Source organism: Silurus meridionalis, chromosome 17 (genome assembly GCF_014805685.1).
Source record: "Silurus meridionalis isolate SWU-2019-XX chromosome 17, ASM1480568v1, whole genome shotgun sequence".
Classification (NCBI taxonomy): Eukaryota; Metazoa; Chordata; class Actinopteri; order Siluriformes; family Siluridae; genus Silurus; species Silurus meridionalis.
This window is the reverse complement of record NC_060900.1, coordinates 5,550,864-5,578,841: the sequence shown is the minus strand read 5'-3', so window position 1 is coordinate 5,578,841 and position 27,978 is coordinate 5,550,864. Positions and strand designations below refer to the sequence as shown.

Here is a 27,978-nt window from a genome sequence, read left to right as displayed (position 1 = left end):
ACATTGAGATGCATTCTGGGAAATGTATTGTAACCTTGCCTTACTTTAACGGGAAAGATCCAGCAATGAAACTACATTACCCAGCAATCTTTGCGACTAATCTGAACGAAGCACCAAAACATTGCGTCGCCGGAGCAACGAAACCGCGTCGATAACATGGAGCCATTGAAGAAATCAGATGGAGAAACGAAGACTGGTCCGATTTCTTTCGGCTTTAGCGAAAAGATAAATAAAGTCAAAGCCGAGAAATCAGAAGAGCGATATTTTTTAAATGGAGTCGAAGGAAAGGAACTAAAAAGGTAAGCTATTGCTACGAGCTAACCTGTCGAACTATGCTAGCTGTTGTGTGTATATACACTAGCAAAAGATTAATCATTTATTAATCTTTTGATAGCCCATAATGTCATACATATTTTTAAATTCTACCTACTTATTGGACAATATTAGGAAAATAAAGCATTAACTTCTAGTCATTCAGTACTCGAGTCTTAGACTGGAACCAAAGAACCAGGATTTACATGACATTTTCCTCATTATGAGTGAGTGAGTGAGTGAGTGAGTGAGTGAGTGAGTGAGTGAGTGAGTGAGTGAGTGAGTGTGTGTGTGTGTGTGTGTGTGTGTGTGTGTGTGTGTGTCTCTGTGTATATATATATATATATATATATATATGCCCCAAACCATGACACTTCCTCCTCCACTTTTCACACACTTTGGGTTCAGTCTTTCTCCAGTTTGTCGCCGAACATAATGTTTTCCATCGAACCCAAATAAATTTTACTTGCTTTTATCACTGAAGTGAACTTTGGACCAGTTCTCCTCTGTCCACATAACATGCTCCTCAGCAAAGCTTAGTCTAGCCTTTTGATTCTTTCTGCTAATGAGAGGTTTGGTCACTGCAGATGGGCTTTCAGTCCAAATGCTCTTAAACGTCGAGACACTGTATGACGAGACAGATCCTTACCCTGTTCAGCGCTGAACTGGTGAGCAATTCCAGCTGCAGTGTGGAAACGATTGCCCATTGAGATCCTCCCCGCAGTATCCTGTCCTCTCTTGTATTTGTCTTCCGTGGACGACCAGCCTTCTTGGCGGACTTGAATGAGTTTGTGATGTTGTAAAGATTCAATATTCTTGAAATCACAGATTTGGAACAACCAACTTGTCTTGCTATGGCTGATAGGGTCAACCCCTTGGCCATTATCTGGACAACCTGCTGCCGGAGGCTTTCAGTCACTTTAGAACGACCCACCATCTTGCAGAGTCAGTGAAACTGGAAGTTAGGCTGCCAGTTAAATAGGGTTGACAAATAATCAAGGAAATTAGCACCAGGTGCCAGATTAACACTAATAACTGGGAGGTATCTGAAAGTGTTCTCTAATTTTGATATATACACACACACACACACACACACACACACACAGAGCCATTGATATTAACTAAATTTTTCAACACGTGAGCATCAGACTTTAATTTGATTTCAGCACCTCATACAATTTCATTATATATTCACAGAAATGTAATATTTTCTGCCTGAATGTGCAGTGATTACAAAATGTGCTTTGTCGTTCACTGATACATACAGCACCAAGCCAGTGGAGAAACCTAAAGAGCTCATTATCCCTCTGATCCAGAAGAACCGCTGGTACAGACACGAAGGGGTGAAGCAGGATTTTTTTTAATGAACTTTAGTTCTGTTTTGTAGTTTCTTGATGAGTTGCACAATAGAAATTTATAAATGATTAACGTCACTCTGTTTTGGAATTGCAGTTTTAATCACGTGCTGTGTTTTGAACGTGGTTCGGTGTAAATTTGTTTTATAAGCTACAGCAGCTACATCCATCCAGCAATTATTTTGTAATATAATAGCATACGTCAAAGATTTAGACTCTGAAATACATCAGAGATTGTAACGTTACACATGTTGGAATTTGAAATCCTAAATTTGGTCCAAAAAGTCTGCCTACTTGAATCTGGAAAAAATCTGGAATTTTATGCTGAAAAAAATGTGTAGGAAGCCTGAGAACGTTTATTTATTTAAATCCATTATAACACGAAAGCACCGAATCTTCTCACTGATTCTTGCTTGAAATGTCTGATCTCAGAGTCTCAGAAGCAGCAGGAACAATGGAAAAATGGCCCGAAGTGCGACCCGAACCTGGCCATCCCGCTACTCATGCAGAACCAGGTTCCGCAGGGCTTCGAGGACGGACATCACCTCAAAGTGGACCTCCGGCCCGAATCAGTGAGTCAGGACTGACAGGAGAATGCATAAGCGGTTAAACACAGGGGAATGGAACAGAACATCATGATGGTCCAACTCTATTATTTAGCCACATTTCATTCATGTAGGTACCAAAAAAAGATTGCTTCTGTGTGTGTTTTATACAAATGGCTTATTTCAGTGCAAATGGTCACCTAAAATGGAAGTACTATAACATGTGTGTCAAAAGTTTGGAAACACCTTTGTAGCTTTTGTGGTTTTTGAGACATGCATGTTCCTTTTGTTTACTAAATAAAAGGCAAAAACACACTGGAGAACTGGTCCGTGAATGACTGGAAGAAAGTTTTGTGGAGTCCAAACGTAAAAACTCTAACAGAGGAACCTGTGTAAGACGGAGAACAGGAGAGAAGATGTAAGCAGATTCCCCTTACACCCACAGTCAAACATGAAGTTGGAAGCTTAATGGTTTGGGATGTTTTGGAGCAGAGAATGCCATAGACGTCTTTTTGGTGAACCAAAGTATTTCAGCTGTGTGTTTGGAGAAACAAACTGTCTGAATTATTATTGTCTGTTATTCATGCCAAAGAAGAATTTTTTCAATGCAGAATTTGTACATCTGTTTGTTGATCTGTTTGTTTGGTCAAAGTGGATCATAAAAACAAATCAAGGAACTTGCATGTGTCTCTCAAAAACTAAAGTCTAGGAGTCTCCAAACTTTTGACAGGCTCTGTAAAACTTCATAAGAGCTGATCTCATCTGAGAGAGGTGCATTGTGGGAGTTTTATGCCGAGCTAAACATAAACAAGAAATGATGACGATGGGTGTTTGCAAGGGTTTTTAATGTGGCGTAAAAAATTGAGTTATTTGGGATTTGAAGGAACATTGAGGTTTTCTAGTATATTCATAGCATGGAGATGTTGGCACTATTTTGTTCCTCTGATGTTTTGCTACCAAATAAAAGAACAAAAACGCCATCCCTTAAACGGCGTGTGGGCTAAATGACGTGTTATGTGCGTGTGAAGCACTGTCCAGTCGCTGCTGCTTACTCTGCATATTTGTTCCTGTCTCTTCCTTATTTATCTGCTCCATCAGTTCCTGTGTGCCAGGTAGAGTGTAGCAGTGTTAGGTGTGGGTGTGTGTGTGTGTGTGTGTGTGTGTGTGTGTGTGTGTGTGTGTGCACGTGCACGTGCTTCAGGTATATACGAGATTAGATAAATGCACGTCTAATTATCACCTCTTATGTGGCTCGTGTTGTGTTTGTCATGAGCATATGTTTCGAGAAGGTGTTCAGGGCCTGACTGGTGTAAAAGACAAGAGCAATGTTTCTGAATATCACATCTACACAAGGGATTTTTATTCCGCTTTTCTCTATCAGTCCTCAGAAGCTGATTATGAGCAGGTTCCAGTCGAGGCATATGGACTCGCCATGCTGAAAGGAATGGGCTGGAAGCAGGGAGAAGGCATCGGACGCACGTTCAAACAGTAAGATATCATCTCTGTCCTCCTGTCTTTGTTTGTCTCCTCTCATTTCTGCATTAGAATTTCAAGCACCATGTGACTGCACTGCATAAATCAGAGTATGAAAAGGCGACACGTGGCAATGTTTTTCCCGAAACTATTTAAGCAACACGTTATTAAACACACCAAGCCAGAAGTGTGCAGGTGTGGATTTGTGTAATCCTGTGTCTATGTGCTTCCTCCTGCTCCCACATTCGTATCTGTTGGCACTTGGACTTTGTTTTCTGATCTCAGTAAATCCTGAAGAAAAAAAAATAATAATAATCCACCTGGGAGGTTTTGTTGTCACCGAAACTTTACGCGACGATGTGTTTCATTCTTGGTCAGGTGGCGGGTGTTACAACTTTCTCAATTTGTTAATGGAATTTATAGCCACATGTAAATGAGTTGCTGCGTTCAAGGTGATATCAGAACCAAATGCAGCAGCGTAAACCTGTGTTTTGAATTATGTTATGGGGAAAAAAAGAGAATTATTTAACAGATCCTGACCAATCAGATTTGAGAACTTAACATCATGAATACATATGTTATCAGAATGTCTTAAGATTTAAAAAAAATCATCAAAATTAAATGCTATCTCTCTCTCTCTCTCTCTCTCTCTCTCTCTCTCTCTCTCTCTCTCTCTCTTTTTCCTCTTTATCTTTTAGAGATATTAAACTTATAGAACACCAGCTAAGACCCAAACGCCTGGGTCTGGGAGCTGATCACCCTGCCATCAAAAACCTGGAACCTTCAATGATATCTAAGTGTTTCAGCAGATGATTACATGCGAATCTAATTGCAGACGATCCTGAGCAAACTCACAGATGGAGAATTTTCAGTGGATTTCTGCCAAGAGTAAACTGCAGTCCACTATCCCACCATCTTCCCCTCTCTCTCCCCATTGTACCTTTGTTGTACCGCTCCTCCTTGAATATGTATGAAGGAGTGAGCATGCACCCTGCATACAATCAGACAATTAAACAGAAAGGCACAACACATGAACTCTGGACTTGAAACTGAATCTCACCAACAAAAATAACAGACTTTTTAGAATTAAAGGTATCGGGTGATAGTAAAAAATGAGCAGATTGGAGGTGTTTGTAAATTCTGAACGTCTTTGTAGTTTTATCTTTTAATATATGACCTCATAGTAGGTGTCCAAATCCTGTACTCCTTTCCGTGTCATTCCCGTGCTCTCCGTGTGTATCGCTCTCTCTGTCAAACCAAATGAATGATTAATAACTATAGTGTAACCTTGGCTGCATCCAGAGTCTACAGCAATGCATAGAAAAACCAGGATCACAGCATTCATCACTTTAATCACTGTAAGGGCAAGACGGCCACACCCAGACGCACACACACAATATAATACCTGGTAGAAAAACACAGACAGGACGCATCCCCTTGAGATACATCACCAGTGATTACAGCAGCGCTTATGCATTACACACAGACACACCACAGATACACACCAAAGTGAAATGAAAACAAATGTTTACAAACTCTTGTGCACTGTGGCATGACAGTAGGATTTGTCAAGTGCTAACACCTCACTCTATTGTCAAACTCCCATCATTTTTTCTTCTGTTTTCATTTTACATTCCGTGTGCCAGCTAGAGGGCCGTTAACCGGGGATAAGCTACAGCACAGGGGAGGGGTGGAGGGGTGCAGACGATACGGCTTACACACACACACATGCCTGCGGACACACACAGACTTACATATATATCATTCATGCAGCCAAGCAGCTATAAGGTTAAGGGCTTTGCTCAGGAGCAGCAGCTTGGTGTAGCAGGGATTTGAACTCATGACCTTCAGATCCAAAGTCCACTACCTTAACCAATAAACTGCCACCTTCTAACCAGGCTGCTACAGGAACCAGATTGCAGTTGTGAACAGCAAAGTAAATTTTCTGTATAGATGTTTGTTCAGGTTGTTATTATTGATAGTCATTCTGTATGGTTTAAAGTTGTTGATATTGTACACTCTATAAACTTTTTGATAAGTGAATGTAAAATTGTGTTATAAAATGTTGTATTCTTTAAAAATAAACATTTCTGAATAATGAATATTTTAAATCTAAAACATTTAATAAAATAAAATAAAAAAACTCTAGTATTTTTTCTACGTTTATTTATACAATTATACAATTTTTTTACTGGATTTTCCCCTATGACGTGTTTTCACTGCTCTCTTTCGCGTTTGTGCGACACATTGAGATGCATTCTGGGAAATGTATTGTAACCTTGCCTTACTTTGACGCGAAAGATCCAGCAATGAAACTACATTACCCAGCATTCTTGCGAATAATCTGAACGAAGCACCAAACATGGCGTCGCCGGAGCCGCAACGAAACCGCGGCGATAACATGGAGCTATTGAAGAAATCAGATGGAGAAACGAAGACTGGTCCGATTTCTTTCGGCTTTAGCAAAAAGATAAATAAAGTCAAAGCCGAGAAATCAGAAGAGCGAGATTTTTTAACTGGAGTCGAGGGAAAGGAACTAAAAAGGTAAGCTAATGCTACGAGCTAACCTGTCGAACTATGCTAGCTGTTGTGTGTATATACACTCGCAAAAGATTATTCATTTATTAATCTTTTGATAGCCCATAATGTCATACATATTTTTAAGTTTTACATACTTTTTGGATAATATTAGGAAAATAAAGCATTAACGTCTAGTCATTCAGTACTCGAGTCCTAGACTGGAACCAAAGAACCAGGATTTACATGACATTTTCCTCATTATGAGTGTGTGTGTGTGTGTGTGTGTGTGTGTGTGTATGTATATATATATATATATATATATATATATATATATATATATATATATACACACACACACACACACACACAGAGCCATGGATATTAACTATATTTCCAACACGTGAGCATCAGACTTTAATTTGATTCCAGCACCTCATACAATTTCATTATATATTCACAGAAATGTAATATTTTCTGCCTGAATGTGCAGTGATTACAAAATGTGCTTTGTCGTTCACTGATACATACAGCACCAAGCCAGTGGAGAAACCTAAAGAGCTCATCATCCCTCTGATCCAGAAGAACCGCTGGTACAGACACGAAGGGGTGAAGCAGGAGGATGGGAAAGAAGCTTCGTCCGAGCAGCAGGACTCTGTGGAGTCTCAAGCCATCAAAGAGATTATCGAAGGTGTGTTTGTGTTGTTGACCCTGTTCTTTAGATCCAAAGTGAGCTTTAATGTGCAGGTTTGTAAACATCTCGACTCTGATCTACAGCGTCTAAAACTTGGCAGAATTAATTCGATCTTGGCAGTATCTAGATTAGGACACTGGCATTAAGATATGAATTCAGTTTAAAGAGTTCAAACCTGCTAATAAAAGAAAGATAGAAAGCATTTAGGAACTGTGTGTGGTGTTGGTTTAAAAGCGTATGCATGTTGCTGTAACGCTTTATTTAAACGTGATTATTTAATATAAGGATTCTTTTTCTGGTTGGTGAACCAGCAAACCGTACCGACCTGATGAGCACAACATTAGATTTTTCAATTTGAATGTAATTTGAGTAATTACCAGAAAATTTGTATATAAAAAAGCATTTAAATTTTTTTTTAATGAACTTTAGTTCTGTTTTGTAGTTTCTTGATGAGTTGCACAATAGAAATTTATAAATGATTAACGTCACTCTGTTTTGGAATTGCAGTTTTATTCACATGCTGTGTTTTGAACGTGGTTCGGTGTTAATGTCTTATAAGCTACAGCAGCTACATCCATCCAGCAATTATTTTGTAATATAATAGCATACGTCAAAGATTTAGACTCTGAAATACATCAGAGATTGTAACGTTACATGTTGAAATTTAAAATCCTAAATTTGGTCTTAAACATCTTTAAGTCTGCCTACTTGCATCTGGAAAAAATCTGGAATTTTATGCTGAAAGAAATGTGTAGGAAGCCTGAGAACGTTTATTTTTTTGAATCCGCTATAACACGAAAGCACCGAATCTTCTCACTGATTCTTGAAATGTCTGATCTCAGAGTCTCAGAAGCAGCAGGAACAATGGAAAAATGGCCCGAAGTGCGACCCGAACCTGGCCATCCCGCTACTCATGCAGAACCAGGTTCCGCAGGGCTTCGAGGACGGAGATCACCTCAAAGTGGACATCCGGCCTGAATCGGTGAGTCAGGACCGACAGGAGAATGCATAAGCGGTTAAACTCAGGGTGATGGAACAGAACATCATGATGGAGTTAAACATAAACAAGAAATGATGACGATGGGTGTTTGAAAGGGTTTTTAATGTGGCATCAAATATTGAGTTATTTGGGATTTAAAGGAACATTGAGCAAAAAAAACCCTAATGTTTTGCTACCAAATGAAAGAAAGAAAAAAAATAAACAGACAGATTTAAACACAAGTTTAATCCACCTAAATATAACCAAAAGTATGGGGGGGAACAGTAGTTCATACGTCTAGTTTTGTGTACGGTCTCTGTAGCAGATCTTCTGTTTATCCAATAACATTCATTAAAGTCCATTTTGTAGCACAAGGCAGCTTATGAGGCTCAAGACTGTCTTCAGGATTGGACATGTTTGCTAATAAAACGGGCGTTTACTCAGACTTCCATAGAGTTTATTTTATCTTATGTTCTACTATGATCAGGTGTCTTTAAACACGTTTAAAGAAAAGTTTAAGAGATGAATTTTAACGGTTCGGAAAGTACAAATGTGCGTAACAAGATGTTTACATTTGTCATTTGGCTTTTTGTCCATTAAGTGTTTCTATCTAATCTTTACTGTCCGTGTGAAAAATGTAAGCCAGAGAGGTTTTTTTTCACGTTAGTGAGATACAGGGAGCTCCAGTTCTCTCTGGTCGAATCAGGTCATCTGCATACGGCTGTGTCAGCACTTAAGTTCACATACCAGAGTAGCAGGTCCCTTAAACGGCGTGTGGGCTGAATGACGTGTTATGTGCGGGTGTGTGTAAAGCACTCTCCAGTCGCTGCTGCTTACTCTGCATATTTCTTCCTGTCTCTTCCTCACTTATCTGCTCCATCAGTCCCTGTGTGACAGGTTTTGTGTGTGTGTGTGTGTGTGTGTGTGTGTGTGTGTGTGTGTGTGTGTGTGTGTGCTCTTCAGGTATATAGATTAGATAAACGCACATCTAATTATCACCTCTTATGCGGCTCGTGTTGTGTTTGTCATGAGCATATGTTTCGAGAAGGTGTTCAGGGCCTGACTGGTGTGAAAGACAAGAGCAATGTTTCTGAATATTATTATTCCGCTTTTCTCTATCAGTCCTCAGAAGCTGATTATGAGCAGGTTCCAGTCGAGGCATATGGACTCGCCATGCTGAAAGGAATGGGCTGGAAGCAGGGAGAGGGCATCGGACGCACGTTCAAACAGTAAGATATCATCTCTGTCCTCCTGTCTTTGTTTGTCTCCTCTCATTTTTGCATTAGAAAATGTAATGCTACAGCCTCCTGTGTCCAGAGACGTCCTATACAGTTGTGCGTCTCTACCTTTGTGGTAACAATTTGGGAAAGAACCAAAAATCTGGAAATACTTTTGTGCGTCTAGTGTATAGCTGACCTATATAATTTTTATTGTATTAAACCTAAAGGACACCTGTTTGCATTAGAAACATATAGACTTTCTACTTGCATTATTCATAATGAGGTTTATCACACCATTATAGAGTGTTTGAGCGGGAGGGAGTCTGCCGTGGTATATCAGATATTCCATTATATTTTTTATTTATGTGTTTAAACCTGTCGTCTGTTCTGATATAAACAGACAAGCAGACATTATTTTTGTCCCTTGATGCTTTCTCTTTTTTTTGTGTATACTGTATACATATTTGTGTACACTCTCCTCCTCCTAATGTATTGGTCTAAAATTAACCTACAAGCTCCTGCTTCTATAACTGTAATAAGTAGGTTTGTATGATGGAACAGTGCGTCACACTCTTGGCCTTTGAAACAGGAGAGAACAGTGTTTTCACTCACATTACTCATGATATAATGAGTAAAGCCTGAGCAGGTGTTCTGTTTCGGGAGAAATATCCACCTGGGAGGTTTTGTTGTCATCGAAACTTCACACGACGATGTGTTTCATTCTTGGTCACGTGGCGGGTGTTACAACTTTCTCGATTTGTTAATGGAATTTATAGTCCCATGTAAATGAGTTGCTGCGTTCAAGATGATATCAGAACCAAATGCAGCGGCGTAAACCTGTGTTTTGAATTACGCTATGGGGAAAAAAAGAGAATTATTCAACGGATCCTGACCAATCAGATTTGAGAACTTAACATCACGAATGCATATGTAATCAGAATGTCTTAAGATTAAAAAAAAAAAATCATCAAAATTAAATGCTATCCATCTCTCTCTCTCTCTCTCTCTCTCTCTCTCTCTTTCTTCTCTATCTTTTAGAGATATTAAACCTATAGAACATCAGCTAAGACCCAAAGGCCTGGGTCTGGGAGCCGATCGCGCTGCCATCAAAGACCTGGAACCTTCAGGGCCACGAAGACCCCCTAAACCTGGAGAAGTGAGAGAAAAGGACGATGAGGGCTTGGTGCTGGGACCTGGAGGATGTGTTTATGTTCAGACCGGGGCTCATAAAGACCTCTATGGGATGGTCAGATTGACTTATTTTGATGGAAATTCAATAACAATACTGTCGATTCATTTTCTTTGTGCATTAATGAGGGCGTATGAAATGATATCCAAATGTTTTAGCAGATGATTACATGCAAATCTAATTTGGTTTTTGAAACCATGCTATAAATGTAGCCGAAGGCTTTTTTCCAATGAATCCCCTCTCTTTTTCTCTCAGATAGAGGGAGTAGACACAGACAATGCCAGAGTCGTGGTGAAACTTGCCATCGGAGGAAAATCCGTGACAATCAGCCAGCACTCGCTACGCCTAGTGCCTCGGAAAGAATACGACAAATACAGCAAAGACCTCAGTGAGTCCCCGTAACACTCATTAAAGAATCTTTCTCTCTTTTTCTAACTTTCTCTCTCTTCTTTCCAGTGGTGGACAAAGTACACAAAGCATATACTTGAGCTTAAGAAACGATACAGTTGGTTAAATATGACTCCAGTAAAACTAAGTGCTCCCTTTAAACTTTCACTTGAGAAAAAGTACAAAAGTTTTTGCCTTCAAAAAAGAAAAGACTTTGTTACTCTTGGCACATTAATCTATTAATTGAATGATATTAATGAGGCAAACACTGATATCTATTAAAATTATCATGAGCCCAAAGCCTTCTTTTCAACAACAAAGAGGCTACGAGTGTTGTGACGAGTTCAAGTCAGGAGTTTCTCCCATCATTTATTACTCTCACAATGTTCTGCTTCCTGTGGAACTGAACGTGAACTGTCGGTTGGTAAAACGCAGAAACCACCAAGCGGCAATCAAAACAAGTTCAAAACAGAGCTCGACCCTGATTGGTGGATTGCTGCGTGCTTGACCAGATACGTTTTTGTATCCACTTATAAATAAAAAGGAACGACTGATTTCACCGAATGTAGTCGAGTAAAACAAAAGTAGGATATTTGACTTAAAGTAAAATGGAAATACTTTAGTACAGAAATGAATGACATTTACTTTGTTACTGTCCACCACTGCTTATTTCTATCTCTTTCAGGCCATAATTTGGTCGAGGATTTGAATCGATGAGGTCACTGTGTACCTCCAAGTGTAGAACAGGTTTTTAACCGTTGTGTAGCACACGGAGAATGAACGAGATCCTGTATTTATCCCAAACATCATCACGTCATTGTGTATTTAACGACATCACGGGATCCGTGACGTTGCGTAGCTGGAGGTTTGGAATCGAGCACGCTGGTTTAGTTATCAACGGCCCTCTTTCTCTGCTTTGCCAGGCCGCCTCAGTAAAGCCCACAAGGACAAGGAGAAAGAGCGAGAGAAAGAGCAGCAGAAACGAGAAGAGAAGGCGAACGGGAAAGACGAGCGGCAGAGAGAGCGGCAGACAGAACGAGAGAAGGAACGCGAGAGCGATAAAGAGCGTGACCAGAGGAAGAGGAAGCACAATTACACTGATACAGACAGGTAACGCCACCACAGAGGGGGAAGTACTGTTACTGATAATGTACACAATGTGAGCAGGAATTCTTTTAATTTATTACTATTATTTTGTGTGGTTTGAATTCAGAGATAAACCTCCTCCGATGAAGGAGTCCCGCACGTCTGCGCCGTCCTGGCTCCAGAGAGACCTCCGTGTGCGCTTTATCGATAAAAGCTTCAAAGGTGGCAAATACTACAACTATAAGGTAGAGCTCCACTCCTCCTCACAAACTACTGCATTAGCAAAACCGCTGCTGCTAGTTTTTGTACTCCAGCATCATGAAAGTTCTTTTACGTTTTTTTATTGTTGTGTTCAGATGACAATCGAGGACGTCCTCACGCCACACTTGTGTGTCTGCCGCACAGACGAAGGCCGACTGCTGGATGGTAAGACACTGCGTTGGGGTGTTTTTTCTCATTTGTTACCTCAGTAACTGATCCAGTGATTCATCACATCGTTTATATCCTCCTCAGACGTCAAACAGACGATGCTCGAGACCATCGTGCCTAAAAGTGACACAGACTCCGTGATGGTGGTGCTGGGAGAACATCGAGGACAGGTACATATATACAAAAGGTTGAGCCTGATAATTCTATGAGTCAGTAGAGTGAATTTTTGCCCACATGCATTAAAGTTTATCCATTCACTTCAGCGCTCATAATGTTCTGCCTGATTAGTGTGTATTAGCAAATCTTACTATAAGCATTGGAAATATTAGTTGTGAGTAAAAACAATGTAATTTTGCATGTGTGTGTTTTACATGCAGATGGGCCGCATTCTAAAGCGTGATAAGGACAAGTTTAGGGCCATGGTGCAGCTGGAGCGATACGAAGAGAAGCTCTTCACCCTGGACTACGATTCCATCTGCCATTACATGGGAGATCACTGACAAACACTTCACACAAACAACCAAAAGCCCTACAGTGACCAACACCAAAGTCTTTTCTCTCCCCAGAGACATGAACCACAGCCACAACTACACTGTACGGGCAAAAGTTTGTGGACACCTGAAGATTTATGTGCTTTTTGACCTCCCATTTCACATTTACTCTTATTATAATATCCACTCTTTTGGGAAGATTTCAGCCACATGGGTGTTTGAAACTAATTCTTAAAAATCTGATTTTACCAAACGTTCTCAGTGAGGTTGAGTTCAGAGCTTTATAACAGGACTCTGGAACAGGTTTGGATCTGCTAGTTCAAGTGAAGGGTAAATTTCATGATCCCTCATTTAAAGACATCCTACAGTAATGTGTGCCTCCAACTTTGTGGGAACAGTATGGGTAAGAACCAGAAATGGCTGAAAAGTCAGGTGCCCCAGTACTATTGTCCATCTAATGCACATTATTCAGCGTGACGTGCTACTTCGCACGCCTCATGCGAACTCTGTCGCCGTCCATCCAAGAGTCTGTCACTTCTGGCTAAATGATTTTAATTCTACTTCCTGCTTGCTGGAGAGATCGCAGAAAACATCTCGTATCAGAAACCAGACTGAGGATGTGGTTTGGGATTTTCTTTCTTTGTCAAGAAAAACACTGTTTGTAGTAAATCTGAGTTTTGTTCAGGTATCATATTCACTGCCATACTGGATGTTTTTTTTATAATAAAAATATTATTTGAACACCGCTCCCCTCTGCTCATATCCAATCAAATCATGTGAAGCAGTAAAACCAGTGTCTCCTGCTGTATCTCATCTATCTCATGGTTTCAGTGTTCTGAGCATTCTGAGATACTTTTCTGCTCACCACGGTTGTAAAGAGTGATTATTGGAGTTACTCTAGTAATTTTTGTCACTTCTTTTTCATCATGTTTCCACCCACACAGCTGCTGCTCTGTAGATGTGGTTTCCTAAACATGAGACACTCGTGTAAAAATCCCAGGAGAGCAGCTGTTTGGGAAACACTGGATGCCCTTCCTAACGCAACCCTCCCCATTTAACCGGGCTTGGGACCGGCGCTAACAGTGGCTGGGGTTGGTTCCCTAATCAGGGATCGAACCTGGGCCGCAGAGTAAACAGCCAGAATTTCAAAATGACTGACTCGAACATTCACAATTTAAGGTCATTGTTGAGGTCATCCTCTAAATTTCTTATCCACTTCAGGATCTTTTCCTCCTAGCACTGAAATCGTTCCAAATATTTGTTTTTACAGTACATGGTGCTCTTTCAAATAAACCCCAGCATCACTTTTTATTACAAATTACACGACTGGACGAGGCAGGATATTGTCAATTTCCTTTTAACACCGAAAGCTTCAAAATCATTCAACAGGTAAAAGAGGAATTGTGCTTACTGTCCTATTACAAAATGTCTAATAGAAGGTTACAGATTTAAGAACACCCTGAACAGACGTGAAGAGTCGCTACTAAAAGCCTCGTAGCTGGTATACAGCTTTTTATAGACTACGTGTGAAAAGAACCTGACAAATTCTTCTGTAAAATTGTGGGCAAATTTCAGCAAAATGACACGACTGTTACAAAAAGCATAAACTTTAGCGTGCATGTCTCAGTCCAGAAAGCTTGGCTGCATGCATTGTTTAAAGGCTGTTCATATTTGTTTATCCTCCGGCTTGTTATAAAGGAGGTTTTCCTTCTGCTTAGTCGTCGTCGTCGTCATCCTCTTCGAGACGTCTGGTGTGCTCGGCGTTGGCTCTAAGCACGGCTCCAGGACTGGGGTACGGCCTCTGTTGGAACAGGGGTCCTGCTGCCGTGGTGTCCGCTCCCGTCTTAGCCTCGTTACGCTTGGGAAGCCCGGTGGACCACAAGCCCCTGGGTGCGCACACACGGACAGACAAACGGTTGTTTACGTGCACCTTTCATATATATTTTTTTAAATAGACATGATCAGGAAAAACAAAGTGTTCATTGGATCAAATGGTCACCTCGGTGCATCTGAGTAGGCACTGGGATCCATAGGATCCAACTCCTCCTTATTCCTGTTTCCACCTGCATAAAGAAACAGAATGTAACATTTACACCACCAATTCCAAAAACACTATGATTGGCAAATCTCATGAACCCATATTTTCTGCACAATAGAACAAACATCAAATGTTTTAACTGAGGAAATGTAAAATTTTCAAGAAAAAAAAGGTCAGTTTGAATTTGAAACAGAAGGAATTTGGGGGGTTTACCTCTCTTAGATTTGTTGTACGGGCCGCTGTCCTCTCTCCTCATTCTCCTGTCCCGGTCTCTGTCCCTATCCCTGTCGCGCTCTCTGTCTCGCTCTCTCCCGTCATCTCGGTCACGATCACGATCTCTGTCCCGATCTCTGTCTCGCTCTCGGTCCCGTTCCTTGTCGCGATCGCGCTCTCTGTCGGGCTTCTCCTGATGAGCATCCCCTCTGTCTTCTGTGATCTCGACTGAGGGGCAGAGGGGAAAAAAAGCAGCATTTCAACCAGATCGGTTGAGTTCTGTACTACTTTTGCATTTCAACCACTTCATCTCGGTCTCGGCTTGAGCTTTGTACTATAATCGACTTTCAAGTTGAGAAAGACAAGACTTTTTCCCTAGCAGCTCATCTCTCCTGTTTGATGAACAGCCTAATGGTGTAGGATAATGCAATTATACTGTGACATGCTTTGCGATATCTTAAAATGTCACTGGTGCTTATAATGGCCTGACGTGATGTTATTAAAAACTGACAAAAATATTTCTCATGCTATATATATATTAAAAAAAAAAGAAAAGTCACCACAAAGAACCTGCAGTATCACTATACAAAGACAGGTTTTGAGGAAAAGCGTAAAAGCTTCTCGCTCCAATTCATTACCTCTCAGCTTCTTCACTGGTTTGGTGATGACTGCAGAAGGGTCATTGGGAGACAACCAGGACACCAGGTCAGTCTCCACGTTCCAGTAGTACGGAAGTCCACTGAAGCAAAGACGAATGATTCTTTGGTCAGTAAAGATATAAACAGAGAACTGTATACAAGAACTGAACATGACGTAAAGCCCCAGCAGTCATGCCGTCCCGTCGTATTCTTTTGGATAAACATTTTTTGATTAAACTTATCCAAACCATAGCAGCGTTTATGCCTTTAACAGATTCTATTCTACATACAAATCAAATCCAGTAAAATGTTCCGCCTGGACAAAAATCATCCAAGAATCTAAACAAGAGCCCATACTTTTGTGTTTTAAAATAAAATGACTACACAGTATTTTGGGTTACCAATCTCTCATGAAAGTCACTTTTATAATTATTTCACATCTGTTCAAGTCTGGTTCAGAGTTGCGTTTTTTAGCCTTTAGTGTTTTAACTAAATGTCTCACCTCCCTGACACTACAATACCCAGCAGATGTCCCATGAATACAGAAAATGTAGTCAAATACCCAACATAACATTATTAGTGCAGTGTTCATGATCAGCAATCCATTCCAACTCAGTTGGAGTTTTGTCCTTAAACCTCCATGATGCTTCTCTTTTAACAAAAGCTTATAGTTTACAAATGGAGCTGCAGTAGAAAATGACCCCTGAATGCTTTATATAATAGTCTTCTTTAATTATTCACCTATCCCGGTCTCTGTCCCTATCCCAGTCTCACTCTGTCTCTGTCCCTATCCCAGTCTCACTCTGTCTCTGTCTCTCTCTCTCTCTCTCTCTCTCTCTCTCTCTCTCAACATTTCAGTCTCAATCATAGTCTCTGTGTGTAGTTAAAGCTTGTGGTTTGAGCTGCTGTTAAAGAAAATGCCCACCATCCCAATCTGAATCAATAATTTCTGAATTACACCCTGAAGCACTCACCAGTTTGGGTCAAACACTTTGTACCAGTTCATGGGGAGATTTTCAAGCCTTGTGGCTTCATAGTTCACGTTGTTGTCATCATAATCCTCAGCAATGATTTCCTCTTCGGGTTCTTGCAAGACACAAACACAAAACACTCAGTCAGACACTAGTGGGTGAAACCTGGATGTGTTTTACTTATAATAATGAAGGTAAACACCTCACCATGGTCTGAGTGTTTCACGATTCCTCGCTTTGCCAGGCGAGCCAGGAGAGCTGGAGGGAGAGGCATCTGGAGAGAAAACAGGCAGACATTTTTCATTTTACTCTGTGTAGCTACGCAGAGTTGACCTAGCTCCAGCTAGCATAATGTTAACGCTATATGACTTATAGATTACAGTTTACAGTATATAATTAATACAGCTAATATATAATACAACACGCGAATCTTATACGCCGTTAAAAAATAATACCACGCCAAATACGGTTACATTTACCTTCATAAACAGACGCTCCTAACGCCTCATTCAAGTGAAGCAGGCTCTCGGGTGGCGCAGGAATTTTACGTCACACTCCGCCCACAGTTGTGTTTGGTTCTTTTGGTGTTTTCGAGACTTTATAAATATTTAGCATTATTTGTTATTTTTTGTTGTAAATAATTTTTTATAATAGCAATAAACTTATATTATTGTATTACCATAGTGTTAAAAAAAACTCACAAAAAAGATACGGAGATATACACAAGCAGTCGACCGGCGCTTAAATATGGCGTCACAGCGACACTTACCGTAGTTTATCATGGAGGAATATGCTCGTGAACCTTGGTAAAGTATAACATGCGTGACAGCTTTATTTATCTAATAGGTCGCGTTTTTAATAGCAAGAATAAATACAAATAATAATAAAATAATATACATTCTGTTATTTCAGTTACTCTTTTATAAGCTGGTATAGTTTTGTAGCGCACACTGTTCGACTATTTGATATCTCACAATTATTAATTTAGGGTCGTAATTCATTACCAGGTTGTAGCCTTGATAGCTTAATTTCGTGCTCTCAAAGATTAGCAAGTATATTGTTTACTTCTATATAAGATTCACTTGGCATTCGATCAGACAGACGTTATTAGTATTCATTGTAGCCAAAGTTCATAACAGTGTAACAGGTCGTAGCGTCATAAAGCGTCCCAGCGTCATAAAAACATTGCTGGGGCCTTGAGCAAAATCCTTAACCCTCAACTGCACAGTTGTAAATTGCTCTGGATGAGGGGTGTCTGTCAAAAGCCATAAATGTAAATAAAAATATAATGTGTTTTAAAATCCTCACAACTGATCCACTGATCCTATAAACACAGATGGATCCAGTGTATAATATGCAGTTTTTAGTTAAGTTAATGCTCTGATCAAATCTCTTTTATCTCTCTCAGGAAAGGTAGTTTGTCATGTAATGATTGAACTGGAGAACTTACCAAACACTTTCCTGCTGACACTGGAGACTCCTTCCAAAAGTCCTTACAAAAAACATTGTTTTTGTAGTTTGTGAAGTTATATGGATTTCACTGCACTCTGTCAACACACAGCCTGATCTGTATAACTGCTGTGTTTAGTATATGAATACACAAAAGTGAGCCATTGTAACTGAGGTATATGGGTGTTAAGAGACTGTACTTGGTAACTTGGAGCATATAAAGCACTAATACCTGGTTGGTTTTAGTAATTGAGTAGCTGACAAGATGCAACCTGTGGGATCATACATCATTTGTGTATATTCTATGTGTGTGTTCAGTCCATGGAGAATAGTAGACGACTGTGGGGGTGCATTCACTATGGGAGCCATCGGTGGAGGAATTTTTCAGGCCGTCAAAGGCTTTCGAAATGCCCCGATGGTAAGTTTCAGTAGTTAAACTATAAAAAAGAAAAAGCTTATTGCTCTTGTTTCTGCTTAACTACATAAACGACAGCCTCGATTTTTTTCATCAGGGTGCACGACATCGTCTGAAAGGCAGTGCCAATGCCGTGCGCATCAGAGCTCCACAGATTGGAGGTGAGATTTTTTTGTTGTTGTTGTTGTCCTTCCATTGTGTTCTCTGTTGTTATTGCACTGAGCCGTCTCTAATGTTCGTTTCTATAAATGAGGTTCGGTTTAAAGAAAGCACACAGACAATTAGTGACCTGAATTTCAATATTTTATCAGCTGTTCCCTCAGTGATCATGTTATTGTTAATAAATGAGAGCTGGCAGGGGTTGGAGTTTAAAAAAATTACTTTTCTTACAATATTCATTCCTTTTTGGGCACTTTATTCCGATTGGAAGGATTTCTCTTCACATGACACATACTGACAATCAGATAACAATCAGATCTAAGTGTTGAAAAAAGTACATAACTATTAAAAAAAAAAAAAAAAAGCACATTATACACCAGGAACTCACAATATGTAAAGAATAAACATTTTAATTTGTGCTGTTATAAGAAAATAATCATGGATGGTGTAATATGATGCACTGTTACTGTTACTCAAACATTTATTTTCTTATAACCTGCCCAATAACAGTGCAGTGGGGCTTCAGTGGTTCAGGTTCTGGGTTACTGATCAGAGGTCATGGATTTAAGCTCCAGTGTTGCCAAGCTGCCACTGTTGGGCCCTTGAGTAAAGCACTTAAACCTATCTGCTTCATGGGCTCTGTATTATGGCTGACCCTGCGCTCTTAATATTGCTGGGATATGTGAAATGCATGGAATGTACACTGTGCTGTAATGTACATGTGACAAGTCAAAAGACTTTATCATCTTACAGCAAATTGGCAAGACTAACAAGTGTTTATAAAAAAAAAAAATCATACACATTCTCAGCTAAGGTCACATTTAACGCTGTGGAACAGCTGCGAAACAGGAAACATTTTTGTTCACGTTGTCACACCAAAAGACAGCTGGAAACAATTTTATTTACACTTTTCCCAGACATTTTTAATTTTAATAATTTTTAACATTTAATCCATGATTAAAATGTTTAATTCAAGTAGCTTTTATTTTCATTTTAACCGTAGACAGTTGATTGTGCACACAGCAACAGTGTTCCTCCAGGAACAAGGTGCCAAATAAGACTACTTCTGCTCATTAGGACCTATTGTGTTACGTCTTGCAGGTAGTTTTGCAGTGTGGGGAGGTCTCTTTTCCACTATAGACTGCGGCCTGGTGCGGCTCAGGGGGAAAGAGGACCCGTGGAACTCCATCACGAGCGGAGCTATGACAGGAGCCATACTGGCTGCACGGAGTGAGTGTCCACCTGCATGAAATCAGGTTTACACTGCGGCCCCGTTTTATCACGGGTTAATGCAAAGCCTTTCCCAGTTGCACTCTGACATGAAGTTCAAATCCCAACCTCGTGAATTCGCTGAGATTTCTGAGATGTTCATGTATATGTACAGCATGTAATGTATATGTACAGTAAAAAAGCTGTTTATTAGTTACAACAAACAAATATTAAGGCTCTGGGCAGTAAAAAAAAAATGTGCATAAGGTTCAGTAAGAATATATACACACACACACACACACACACACACACACACACACACACACACACATTAAATATAATATAGTTATATTTAATGTTTATACAATGTTTATGCATTTGCAGGTGGACCTTTGGCTATGGTGGGTTCAGCCATGATGGGTGGGGTGCTGCTGGCCCTAATTGAGGGTGTTGGTATTTTACTTACCAGATACACGGCACAACAATTCCAGAATCGTAAGTACCGCACCAACGGATACAACGTGTATTTTTGAGAAATCACATGTTAAGATTATTGCCGGTCTTCGAGATTATAGCTTGTTAAAAGAAATCGGGATAATTTATCATTAGTCCCAACATTATTTCAGAATCAGGATTATACGCTTTCCAGGCACTGTATTAAGAATACCTGTTGGTAGACCTGCACATTCATACAAATATCCAATCAGCCAATCATGTAGCAGCAGCACAATGTATACAACTTTTAATACAGTATATAAGTCAAGAGCTCCAGTTCAATGTTCAAAGAAACATCAAAATGGGGAAAACATGTGATCTGACTGTTAGTGAGAAAAATGTAATAGATATCCTTTTGAAAAAAAAAGAAAGAACATTCAATGAGCAGTAAAAAAAAAAAAAAAAAAAAAAAGTTTTTAAAAGAGGTGAGAAGAAAATGATCAGAAAACCAATGATAACCTCTCCCCTCATTCTGAAGTGCGTCTTGAAAATTGATTCAAAATCTTGACCTGAATCTGCATGATTTTTCACATTATACTGCTACCATGACATGACAGGATTGCACAAAGATACATTAAAATGTATTTTCACATAAAATACCAAATACCCTAACTTTAAGTGTATCAATATAAACTACTGGATTTTTGTATTTTAAAAATATTAAAGAAATACTCTTACAAGGGAGAATGAAATTTCTTTGCAAACCTTCCATCAGTTGGTCTATTCAATCTGTTGCCTATTCAATCTGTTCCTTCACCATTACACCCACTCAGTTGATTAAGTTTTATAGCAAAAGCTTTTTCAGGCTGAGTCATGCAATAAATCTGACATATGCAACCAGTTAACAGATCAAAGAGTCACATAAATAATCCCTGTAATCTCCCAGATGAAGGTTAGTTTTTAACCGTTTGATGTTTAAAAGTTTGCGAATGTCTCATAATTGTATCCTGATTTAGTTACTGGTAACGAAGGGCTACTTTGCATCAGAAACACTGACTCAATGACAAATACGTCATTCATAAGAAGACGACTGACACCTGTGTTCATAGCAACTAGTTTCTATCTAATTATTCATTTGATTGTTAATCATAAATATAATAATATTTCTTTTGTCAGGCAGTCATTCATGTAATGGTATGCAAAATGATGATCCTACTAAACAGCTACTTCAATTAGGGTACATTATTCGGCAGCCAAATGTTTATTTATCGAACAGTGGACACCTATTAGAAAGCTGGCAGCCTGCACTGTTCTTACCCTGACCACCTTCTTCCATATGGACCAATTTTCTGTTCTAAACTCAACAAGTCTGGGCAAACTACTGAGTAGGCACCAATCAGAAGCTGCATTTGTATGATGTCATCATGTAGACTTCGTTTTTACAGTACAATTTTACAGTATTTTAAATCCACAAAAATACAAAACACAAATATATATCCATTTTTATCAACCCACTCAAATACAAATGACAAAATTCTATTTTATATTTAAAATACATGCATCATAAATTAATATTAGCACATCCCTGACTGGTTGTTAGATGAATAAGCATGTCTAACATTGTTTCTAATAAATAACATAGGACTAATTTGACACTTTTTTTTTTCTCCCCTCCTCATTTTCAGCTAGTCCATTTATGGAGGATCCTAGTCAACTTCCTCCGAAAGACGGCGGCCAGGGGCAGGAGAGTCACGGATATGGACAATATCAGTAGAACAGAGTTTCTACAATTGTGACTGTGACACTAAAGACTGGAAAGTGGAAAAGGTTTTTTTCTATTTTAGCTTTGGCAGATTTTTTTTTTCTGCCTAAAGCTGGTACACAGTAATTACTCAGGGTCATCTTGTCATATATACGTATTCTGTACTGAAGAACAATACAGGGAAGTTCCATATGATGATGATTTTTATTATTATTGCTGCCAAGCACTAAAGGTGTGTGGGCAGCCTACTGTTATGTTACCTTTCTTTTTTCCTTCTTTGCTACTTCTGACTAGTATGTCAGTGGCTGCTCGTTCTATCAGACAGTTCTATACAGAGTATATATGTGTTGTCAATTTTAGAGTATTGCACTTAAAACAGTTGAGTAATACTCAATTAGACACTATAAATTATTTGTACTAAAACAAACTGCAAATAGTTTTGTGTATCCTTCAGATTCCTTCACCTCTCCCTGTTTCCTGTATTTCCCTTGCCTGCTTGCATCTTGATTTTAAGAACGTCTTTCAAGAAAGTAATTTGTGTTCGTTTATACCTGAAGGCAAAAACTCACATTGTTAGAAATGTACAAGTACTTGAAATGAATGAAGATCCAAAAAGATGTTGAATTAATTTTTTTTTTTACATCCATTTATGGCATTTGGCAGGCGCTGTTATTCAGAGTGACAACATTTTCTCATTAATACAACTGAGCAGTTACGGTGGCAGCAACTTGCTCAGGGGCCAAGGAGTGAAAGCTTGGTGCTGCTGGGATTTGAACTTACGAACTTCAGATCCAAGTCCAATGCCATAACCAATAATCTACCACTTCTATACATAATATGGTTGAAGGTTTGGCCTTCACACCCATCTTTTGGTTCTTTCCTAAAATATTACTACAAAATTTTAAAAATATAATTTTTAGAATTACAGCTTGCAAAGTTGTATTTTTTTAGCTTGCCAACTTCTGTTCCAGCATAGCAATGCCCATGTGCACAAAGTGGGATCCACGGAGATGATGTGTGTTAATAATGAAAGAGAAAGAAAGAGGCTTTTTCTTGTCACATACATTACTGCATATTAAAATTCTTTCTTTGTGTATCCCAGATTGTTAGGAAGCTGAAGTCAGAGTGCAGGGTCTCCCATGATTGAGCAACCCTGGAGCAGAGCGGGCTAGGGGCCTTGTTCAAGGGCCCACCAGTTAAAAATAAAAATCCTGCACAGAGCCTTGACATCAACCAGACTTAAACTCGTTTGCGATGAATTGGAATGTTGTGTAAACACCAGACCTTAGTGGCTGACATAAACTCTAAATGAACACAAATCTAGAGGAAAATCCAGACTCAAAGCAAATAGGAGTGTAAATAACAGGTCTCGACTATGAACGACGTAACAGTGGTGGGTCTTAAGGGATTTGTTCACTCGCCGACGTCCAGTCACATCAGCATCTGCTGCAAAACTGCACAAGCTCAAATATAATTTGTGTGAATTTAACAATCTTTTTCATTCCACAATGGATGACCAAGAAGAAGAAATTGATTTGGCTGCAGATATTTACAAGGACATTTACAAGGCAGACTTTTTTTTTTTTAATAAAAAGCAGGAGATGATGTTTGTGGGTCGTGCAGCTGTGGCTGCAGTGAAAGGAGACTTGTTGAATTGTGTTCATTCGGTTTTTTGCATTAGTAATGGCACTCATTTTTATTGTATGAGATTCCTGTCTGTGATGCTGAAACGGCGTTTCTCTATAATATTGACTGTTTCTATAGCCGTGATTGTATTAAGAGGTAGATTGTGTGTATGTGTAGTCCAGTTGAACAGATCTCTCAGGCGATATAACAGATCGAACACGTTTTGTCTCAGGCAGCTGCGTCTGACTCTGATGCGTCTCCCGGTTGCACTGCATGCTGGGTAACGTAGTTTCTCAGCCGCCTCGAAAATGGTGGACGTTCAGCCTCCGCCTTTCCGGAGCCTTGATGATTTTTTGTTCAATTCGGCCCGCTTCTCCGTGCCAGATGTCCGCAATTTAGAGAGGTGGAACAACCGGATCATTAACAACCTGCTGTATTACCAGAGCAACTATTTAGCCTCGGCGGTGGCGTTCCTGCTGGCGGTCGGGTAAGGAGACAGCCATGACGCGTTCACTCATTCAGGACCGCCGCCGCGTTGCGTTGTGTTTTCCACAATTGACACACAAAAACCTCTTAAGAATGGACGTTTTTAGATTAATAACGACCACAAAATGTGCACAGTCGGTCAGAGCATTTCTATTGTCCAAGCATCTTTTTTTCTGATCAGCCTGGGCCTCTGTCTGGTTTTAAAAGCAGAAAACACTGCTTTGGGTTAAAATCTGGAGTTATTTTACACACACACACACACACACACACTATATGGCGGGTAAATGAATACACAGGGCTGTTAACAGATGCAGGGTATATATAATGTGTATGTATGTATGTATGTATGTATGTTTATAGTAGTAGTGTATATATAGTGTATGTATATTATACATAATACATGGATTCCTATTGTCTGCTCTATTAAAGTCCATTGCAGCCTTTTCCCCCTGAGTCCCCATAAGTGTGATCTTTCCCCATTATTGCACTTATGCACATTTGCCCGAGTGAGATTCCTGCCATTGTTTCCTGTCTGTCACGTCATTATCTTTTGGGGTTCGCTTCTGTGCTGGGGCAAGTCGTAATAGGGTGAAGATTTGCACCTTTGAGACGTGTGTGTGTGTGTGTGTGTGTGCTTGCTTGCTTTTGTTCATCTTCATAACTGGGCAAAGTTGCACACACACATTATATATATATATATATATATATATATATATATATATATATATATATATATATATATATACTTCCAAACGTTCCAACCGTTGGAGCAGGCCAAGGTTTGAGGTGATGGAGCATTGTTTCAGGGATGAAGCATAAAAACTGAGAGCCAAAGTTTGCCAATTATAATAGTAATGTAATATTACCTCACAGACACAGATATCATGCATCTGCGGGCTGAAAGCGGCCTTGAGTTTGACCTTTCTGCCTTATGTACAGGTACATCCCGAACCATCTAGAGACGTACCAGTGCCAATTGGATCCCACTTAATGTGGCGTTTTGACATTGGACCTCCTTGAGTGTTTAAAGTTTTTGGCATGGAGAAGCTGGTGTTGGATCTGTGATGATCACAGATGTTGAGCTATTTTATGAGTTGCTCAGTAGCTCCTGGTTTTATAACCACAAAAGACTGTAGAAAGAACATCACCCATAATCTTACATTCCAGTGTTCTATATTGTTTAAAGACTATAATCACACTCTTGATGTCACCCAAATGAGGATGGGTTCCCTTTTGAGTCTGGTTCCTCTCGAGATTTCTTCCTCATGTCCTCCATGGGAGTTTTTCCTTGCCACAGTCACCATGGCTGATCATCAGGGATAAATACACACTATTCAACTTAAATAATAAATTCTGTAAAGCTGCTTTGAGACAATGTCTGTGGAAAAATCTCTATAGAAATGAACTTGACTTGACTTGAATATTAGAACTCAAAACTCGAATAGGTTCATTGAAGGTTCCTAATCATAAGGCCAGTGGCTCAGGCCCTCAGCACCACCAAACTGCTACTGATGCTTGAATGAAGCACCCTATCTCCTATATCGCTTTGTTATAGTGAAGAACATACTGTTTTTAATATCACTCAATAATGAAATCACTTAGAAACATGTCCCAAGTGTAACTTTTTCCCCTTCTCTCCTGTCCCTCACATTTACTTTGATTTCTCATGCCTCTTTCATCACTGTGCTTAGGTATTTCTGGCCCTTTCAGCTCTTACTTGGAGCGGCTGTGGTGATCTCTGTGTTTCTGGGCTTCGTCTGGGCTGCGGAGAACAAGGCCACAGTGAGACGTTTCCGGAGAAACCATCCTTCCCTCTGTTTGATTGCCATTTTGGGCTCTTGCTACTGTCTGCTTTCCTTTTTAGGAGGGGTGTCCGTCTTTCTCTTCGGCATCACCTTCCCCATTTTAAGTTAGTATCTCAATGTGTTGTACTGTATGTACTCAGTGATGTTAGGCTGCTGCTGAAGAGATCTTAAACTAAGCCAGGAAATCTTGGGTTGTAAAAAAATAATAAAAAATGTACTCATTCTTTCTTACAGACCCAAGTAATTGTACAAAATTAAACTCTTTTGAACATTTTTTTTGTCTGGAACATTCCATGTATATTGTAATATAATTATCATTTCTATTTTCATCGTATTAACAGCACATTAACTCGCATGTTGAGCACTTAATCTGCTAGATATTACAAATAATTCGATTGTTCTTCGTCAGTATTGCCCTGCTTAAGTTGTTGCCCACCGACAACCAAGACAACTAGGAATCTCGCTTTCCTGTTAATAATGCGTTAAATCTTTCTCTCTCAGTGATTCTGATCCATGCGTCAACAAGGCTACGAAGTTTAAAGAATAAAGTGGAGAACAAGCTGGAGAGCATTGGGCTGAAGAGAACACCTATGGGTCTGCTGCTGACAGCACTCGGCCAAGAGCAAGAAGCCGGCTCGTAGTGATCGTTCTTTCCCTAAAACAACCTTCCTTTAATTCCTAAACACTACAAGCAGTATGGTTTTACTTTTGTGCCATTGTTTCTATTCACAAACACCAATGTCTTATGGGAAGGAAAATGTGTATATGTATTGTTGAGTGTTTGCATCCCCTATGGTGTATAATGGGAAAAAATAAGGCCAAAATGTAATCCAATTTTTTTTTGCACTTTTTTTTGTGACTTGTTTTACGATGAAGGAGTATCTATAAATTGAAACACTTTAAATTTTTATTATAAAATCAATTCTGTCATTTCTTATTTTAAACTACAAGTTTTTCCACTCAACTGTTTTAAATACAGTATACTATAATTAAATGAACATCTATAGTGTCCACACCTGCTTTTAATTCCTAAGGCTTATGCATTGAATCGGCCTTCTTTTTTTTTTTTTTTTACTTTTGAATTATTTCTGCTCTTGTTGCACATATACGTATTAGTGCATTACCTTTCTACATTTGTGCCAATTGAGTAACAAGGGCCTCGTTGATTATTTTCACAAGTTGTTAGTGACCAATGCTCTAAACGTTCTTATATTTACAGCATTCCGGCACTTAAACTATTTCTAAGCTGTTTGTCGAATTTATTATATTAAGTTGCTGGAAAATATGGCAGTGAGAGATTCCTGCAAATTACAAATATTTGGATAGTTTAAGTTGTCCAAGTGTTCAACACCTTCACCCAAGTGTTATGTTTGCATTATTTCTTGCTTTGTGCTTTGTTTTTTCAATAAAATCGGAAATGTTTTTTTAACATCAATTCACATCAGTTTTCTACACTTGTGTTATTAATGTATTCATTCATCTTCCATACTGTGCATTTTGTGAACGTAGAGTCTTTCTAGGAACGAGGTGGGAATACAGTCAACCCCCCGATAATTAGTTTGGTCACTGATGACCCACCTACTTATACAATCTGAAGAAAGTCTGAAGAAAAGGTTTCAGTGGATTTACATTTAAAAAATAATCCACTAGTTCACCATGCTACAATTTGGGACACACCATTTCTAATCTTTGAGGATTTTAGAATAGAGCGTGGACAGATTGGGACACAGCAATGTCTCCATGGGCCACACTTTGTGTGTTTGGGTCTCATGGTTCCAAATCCGAGAGATTTTTTTCTGTTACACTGTTCTATACAACTGTGTGCTCCCAGCTTTGTGGCAGTTTTGGTGGAAAAACTCAAGTGTAATGGTCAAGTATCCAAAATGTATGGCTATTGAATAACATTTAGTAAAGGTCACCATTTCTATATCATATATTAGAAGCTCTTCATCATTGTGGGAGGAAATAATTTCCTATAAAGGCTCTTTTACACATTTTCCCCACACAGATGTTAAACATATTCTATTTAATCCAAGTCCATGTTGCTTTTTTCCAGTCAACTAAAAACAACTCTATTGCTATTGATCTTAATCCT

At 39.3% G+C, this 27,978-nt stretch overlaps 5 protein-coding genes across 10 annotated transcripts; 4 read left to right on the top strand and 1 right to left on the bottom strand.

Annotated features, from left to right (window-relative positions):
- The first annotated feature begins 7 nt into the window (after window positions 1–7).
- On the top strand, window positions 8–5,795 carry LOC124400102 (G-patch domain and KOW motifs-containing protein-like). 5 transcript variants are annotated; one of them, XM_046871706.1, is made up of 5 exons: window positions 8–299; window positions 1,580–1,655; window positions 2,100–2,239; window positions 3,594–3,700; window positions 4,384–5,795. In XM_046871706.1, exons 1-4 carry the CDS (start codon window positions 157–159, stop codon window positions 3,649–3,651), a joined length of 417 nt encoding a protein of 138 aa, XP_046727662.1. In that variant the 5' UTR covers window positions 8–156; the 3' UTR covers window positions 3,652–3,700; window positions 4,384–5,795. The 5 variants fall into 5 exon arrangements, 2 of the variants coding, with proteins under 2 accessions (XP_046727662.1, XP_046727664.1); XR_006928319.1 differs by lacking the exon at window positions 1,580–1,655 and adding an exon at window positions 2,517–2,630 and having other exon boundaries at window positions 15–299; window positions 2,100–2,342; window positions 4,384–5,794; XR_006928320.1 differs by lacking the exon at window positions 8–299 and adding an exon at window positions 1,385–1,449 and having other exon boundaries at window positions 2,100–2,342; window positions 4,384–5,794.
- A 222-nt stretch (window positions 5,796–6,017) lies between these two features.
- On the top strand, window positions 6,018–13,418 carry gpkow (G patch domain and KOW motifs). Its single transcript, XM_046870404.1, has 11 exons — window positions 6,018–6,229; window positions 6,736–6,893; window positions 7,739–7,878; window positions 8,998–9,104; window positions 10,134–10,341; window positions 10,540–10,672; window positions 11,595–11,781; window positions 11,885–12,002; window positions 12,114–12,183; window positions 12,271–12,356; window positions 12,564–13,418. The coding sequence occupies exons 1-11, from the start codon at window positions 6,048–6,050 to the stop codon at window positions 12,684–12,686; spliced, it is 1,512 nt and encodes a 503-aa protein (XP_046726360.1). The 5' UTR covers window positions 6,018–6,047; the 3' UTR covers window positions 12,687–13,418.
- A 548-nt stretch (window positions 13,419–13,966) lies between these two features.
- Window positions 13,967–17,133, bottom strand: pqbp1 (polyglutamine binding protein 1). The gene is made up of 7 exons (XM_046870405.1): window positions 17,017–17,133; window positions 16,745–16,811; window positions 16,541–16,652; window positions 15,567–15,667; window positions 14,929–15,156; window positions 14,677–14,740; window positions 13,967–14,563 (listed from the first exon to the last, which is right to left on the bottom strand). The coding sequence occupies exons 1-7, from the start codon at window positions 17,020–17,022 to the stop codon at window positions 14,392–14,394; spliced, it is 750 nt and encodes a 249-aa protein (XP_046726361.1). The 5' UTR covers window positions 17,023–17,133; the 3' UTR covers window positions 13,967–14,391.
- A 65-nt stretch (window positions 17,134–17,198) lies between these two features.
- On the top strand, window positions 17,199–22,590 carry timm17b (translocase of inner mitochondrial membrane 17 homolog B (yeast)). 2 transcript variants are annotated; one of them, XM_046870407.1, is made up of 6 exons: window positions 17,199–17,343; window positions 18,305–18,404; window positions 18,499–18,562; window positions 19,662–19,790; window positions 20,154–20,264; window positions 21,894–22,590. In XM_046870407.1, the coding sequence occupies exons 1-6, from the start codon at window positions 17,318–17,320 to the stop codon at window positions 21,998–22,000; spliced, it is 537 nt and encodes a 178-aa protein (XP_046726363.1). In that variant the 5' UTR covers window positions 17,199–17,317; the 3' UTR covers window positions 22,001–22,590. The 2 variants fall into 2 exon arrangements, with proteins under 2 accessions (XP_046726363.1, XP_046726364.1); XM_046870408.1 differs by having other exon boundaries at window positions 17,200–17,343; window positions 21,890–22,590.
- A 141-nt stretch (window positions 22,591–22,731) lies between these two features.
- Window positions 22,732–27,322, top strand: praf2 (PRA1 domain family, member 2). The gene is made up of 3 exons (XM_046870406.1): window positions 22,732–24,079; window positions 25,770–25,987; window positions 26,385–27,322. Exons 1-3 carry the CDS (start codon window positions 23,901–23,903, stop codon window positions 26,522–26,524), a joined length of 537 nt encoding a protein of 178 aa, XP_046726362.1. The 5' UTR covers window positions 22,732–23,900; the 3' UTR covers window positions 26,525–27,322.
- Window positions 27,323–27,978: the final 656 nt, after the last annotated feature.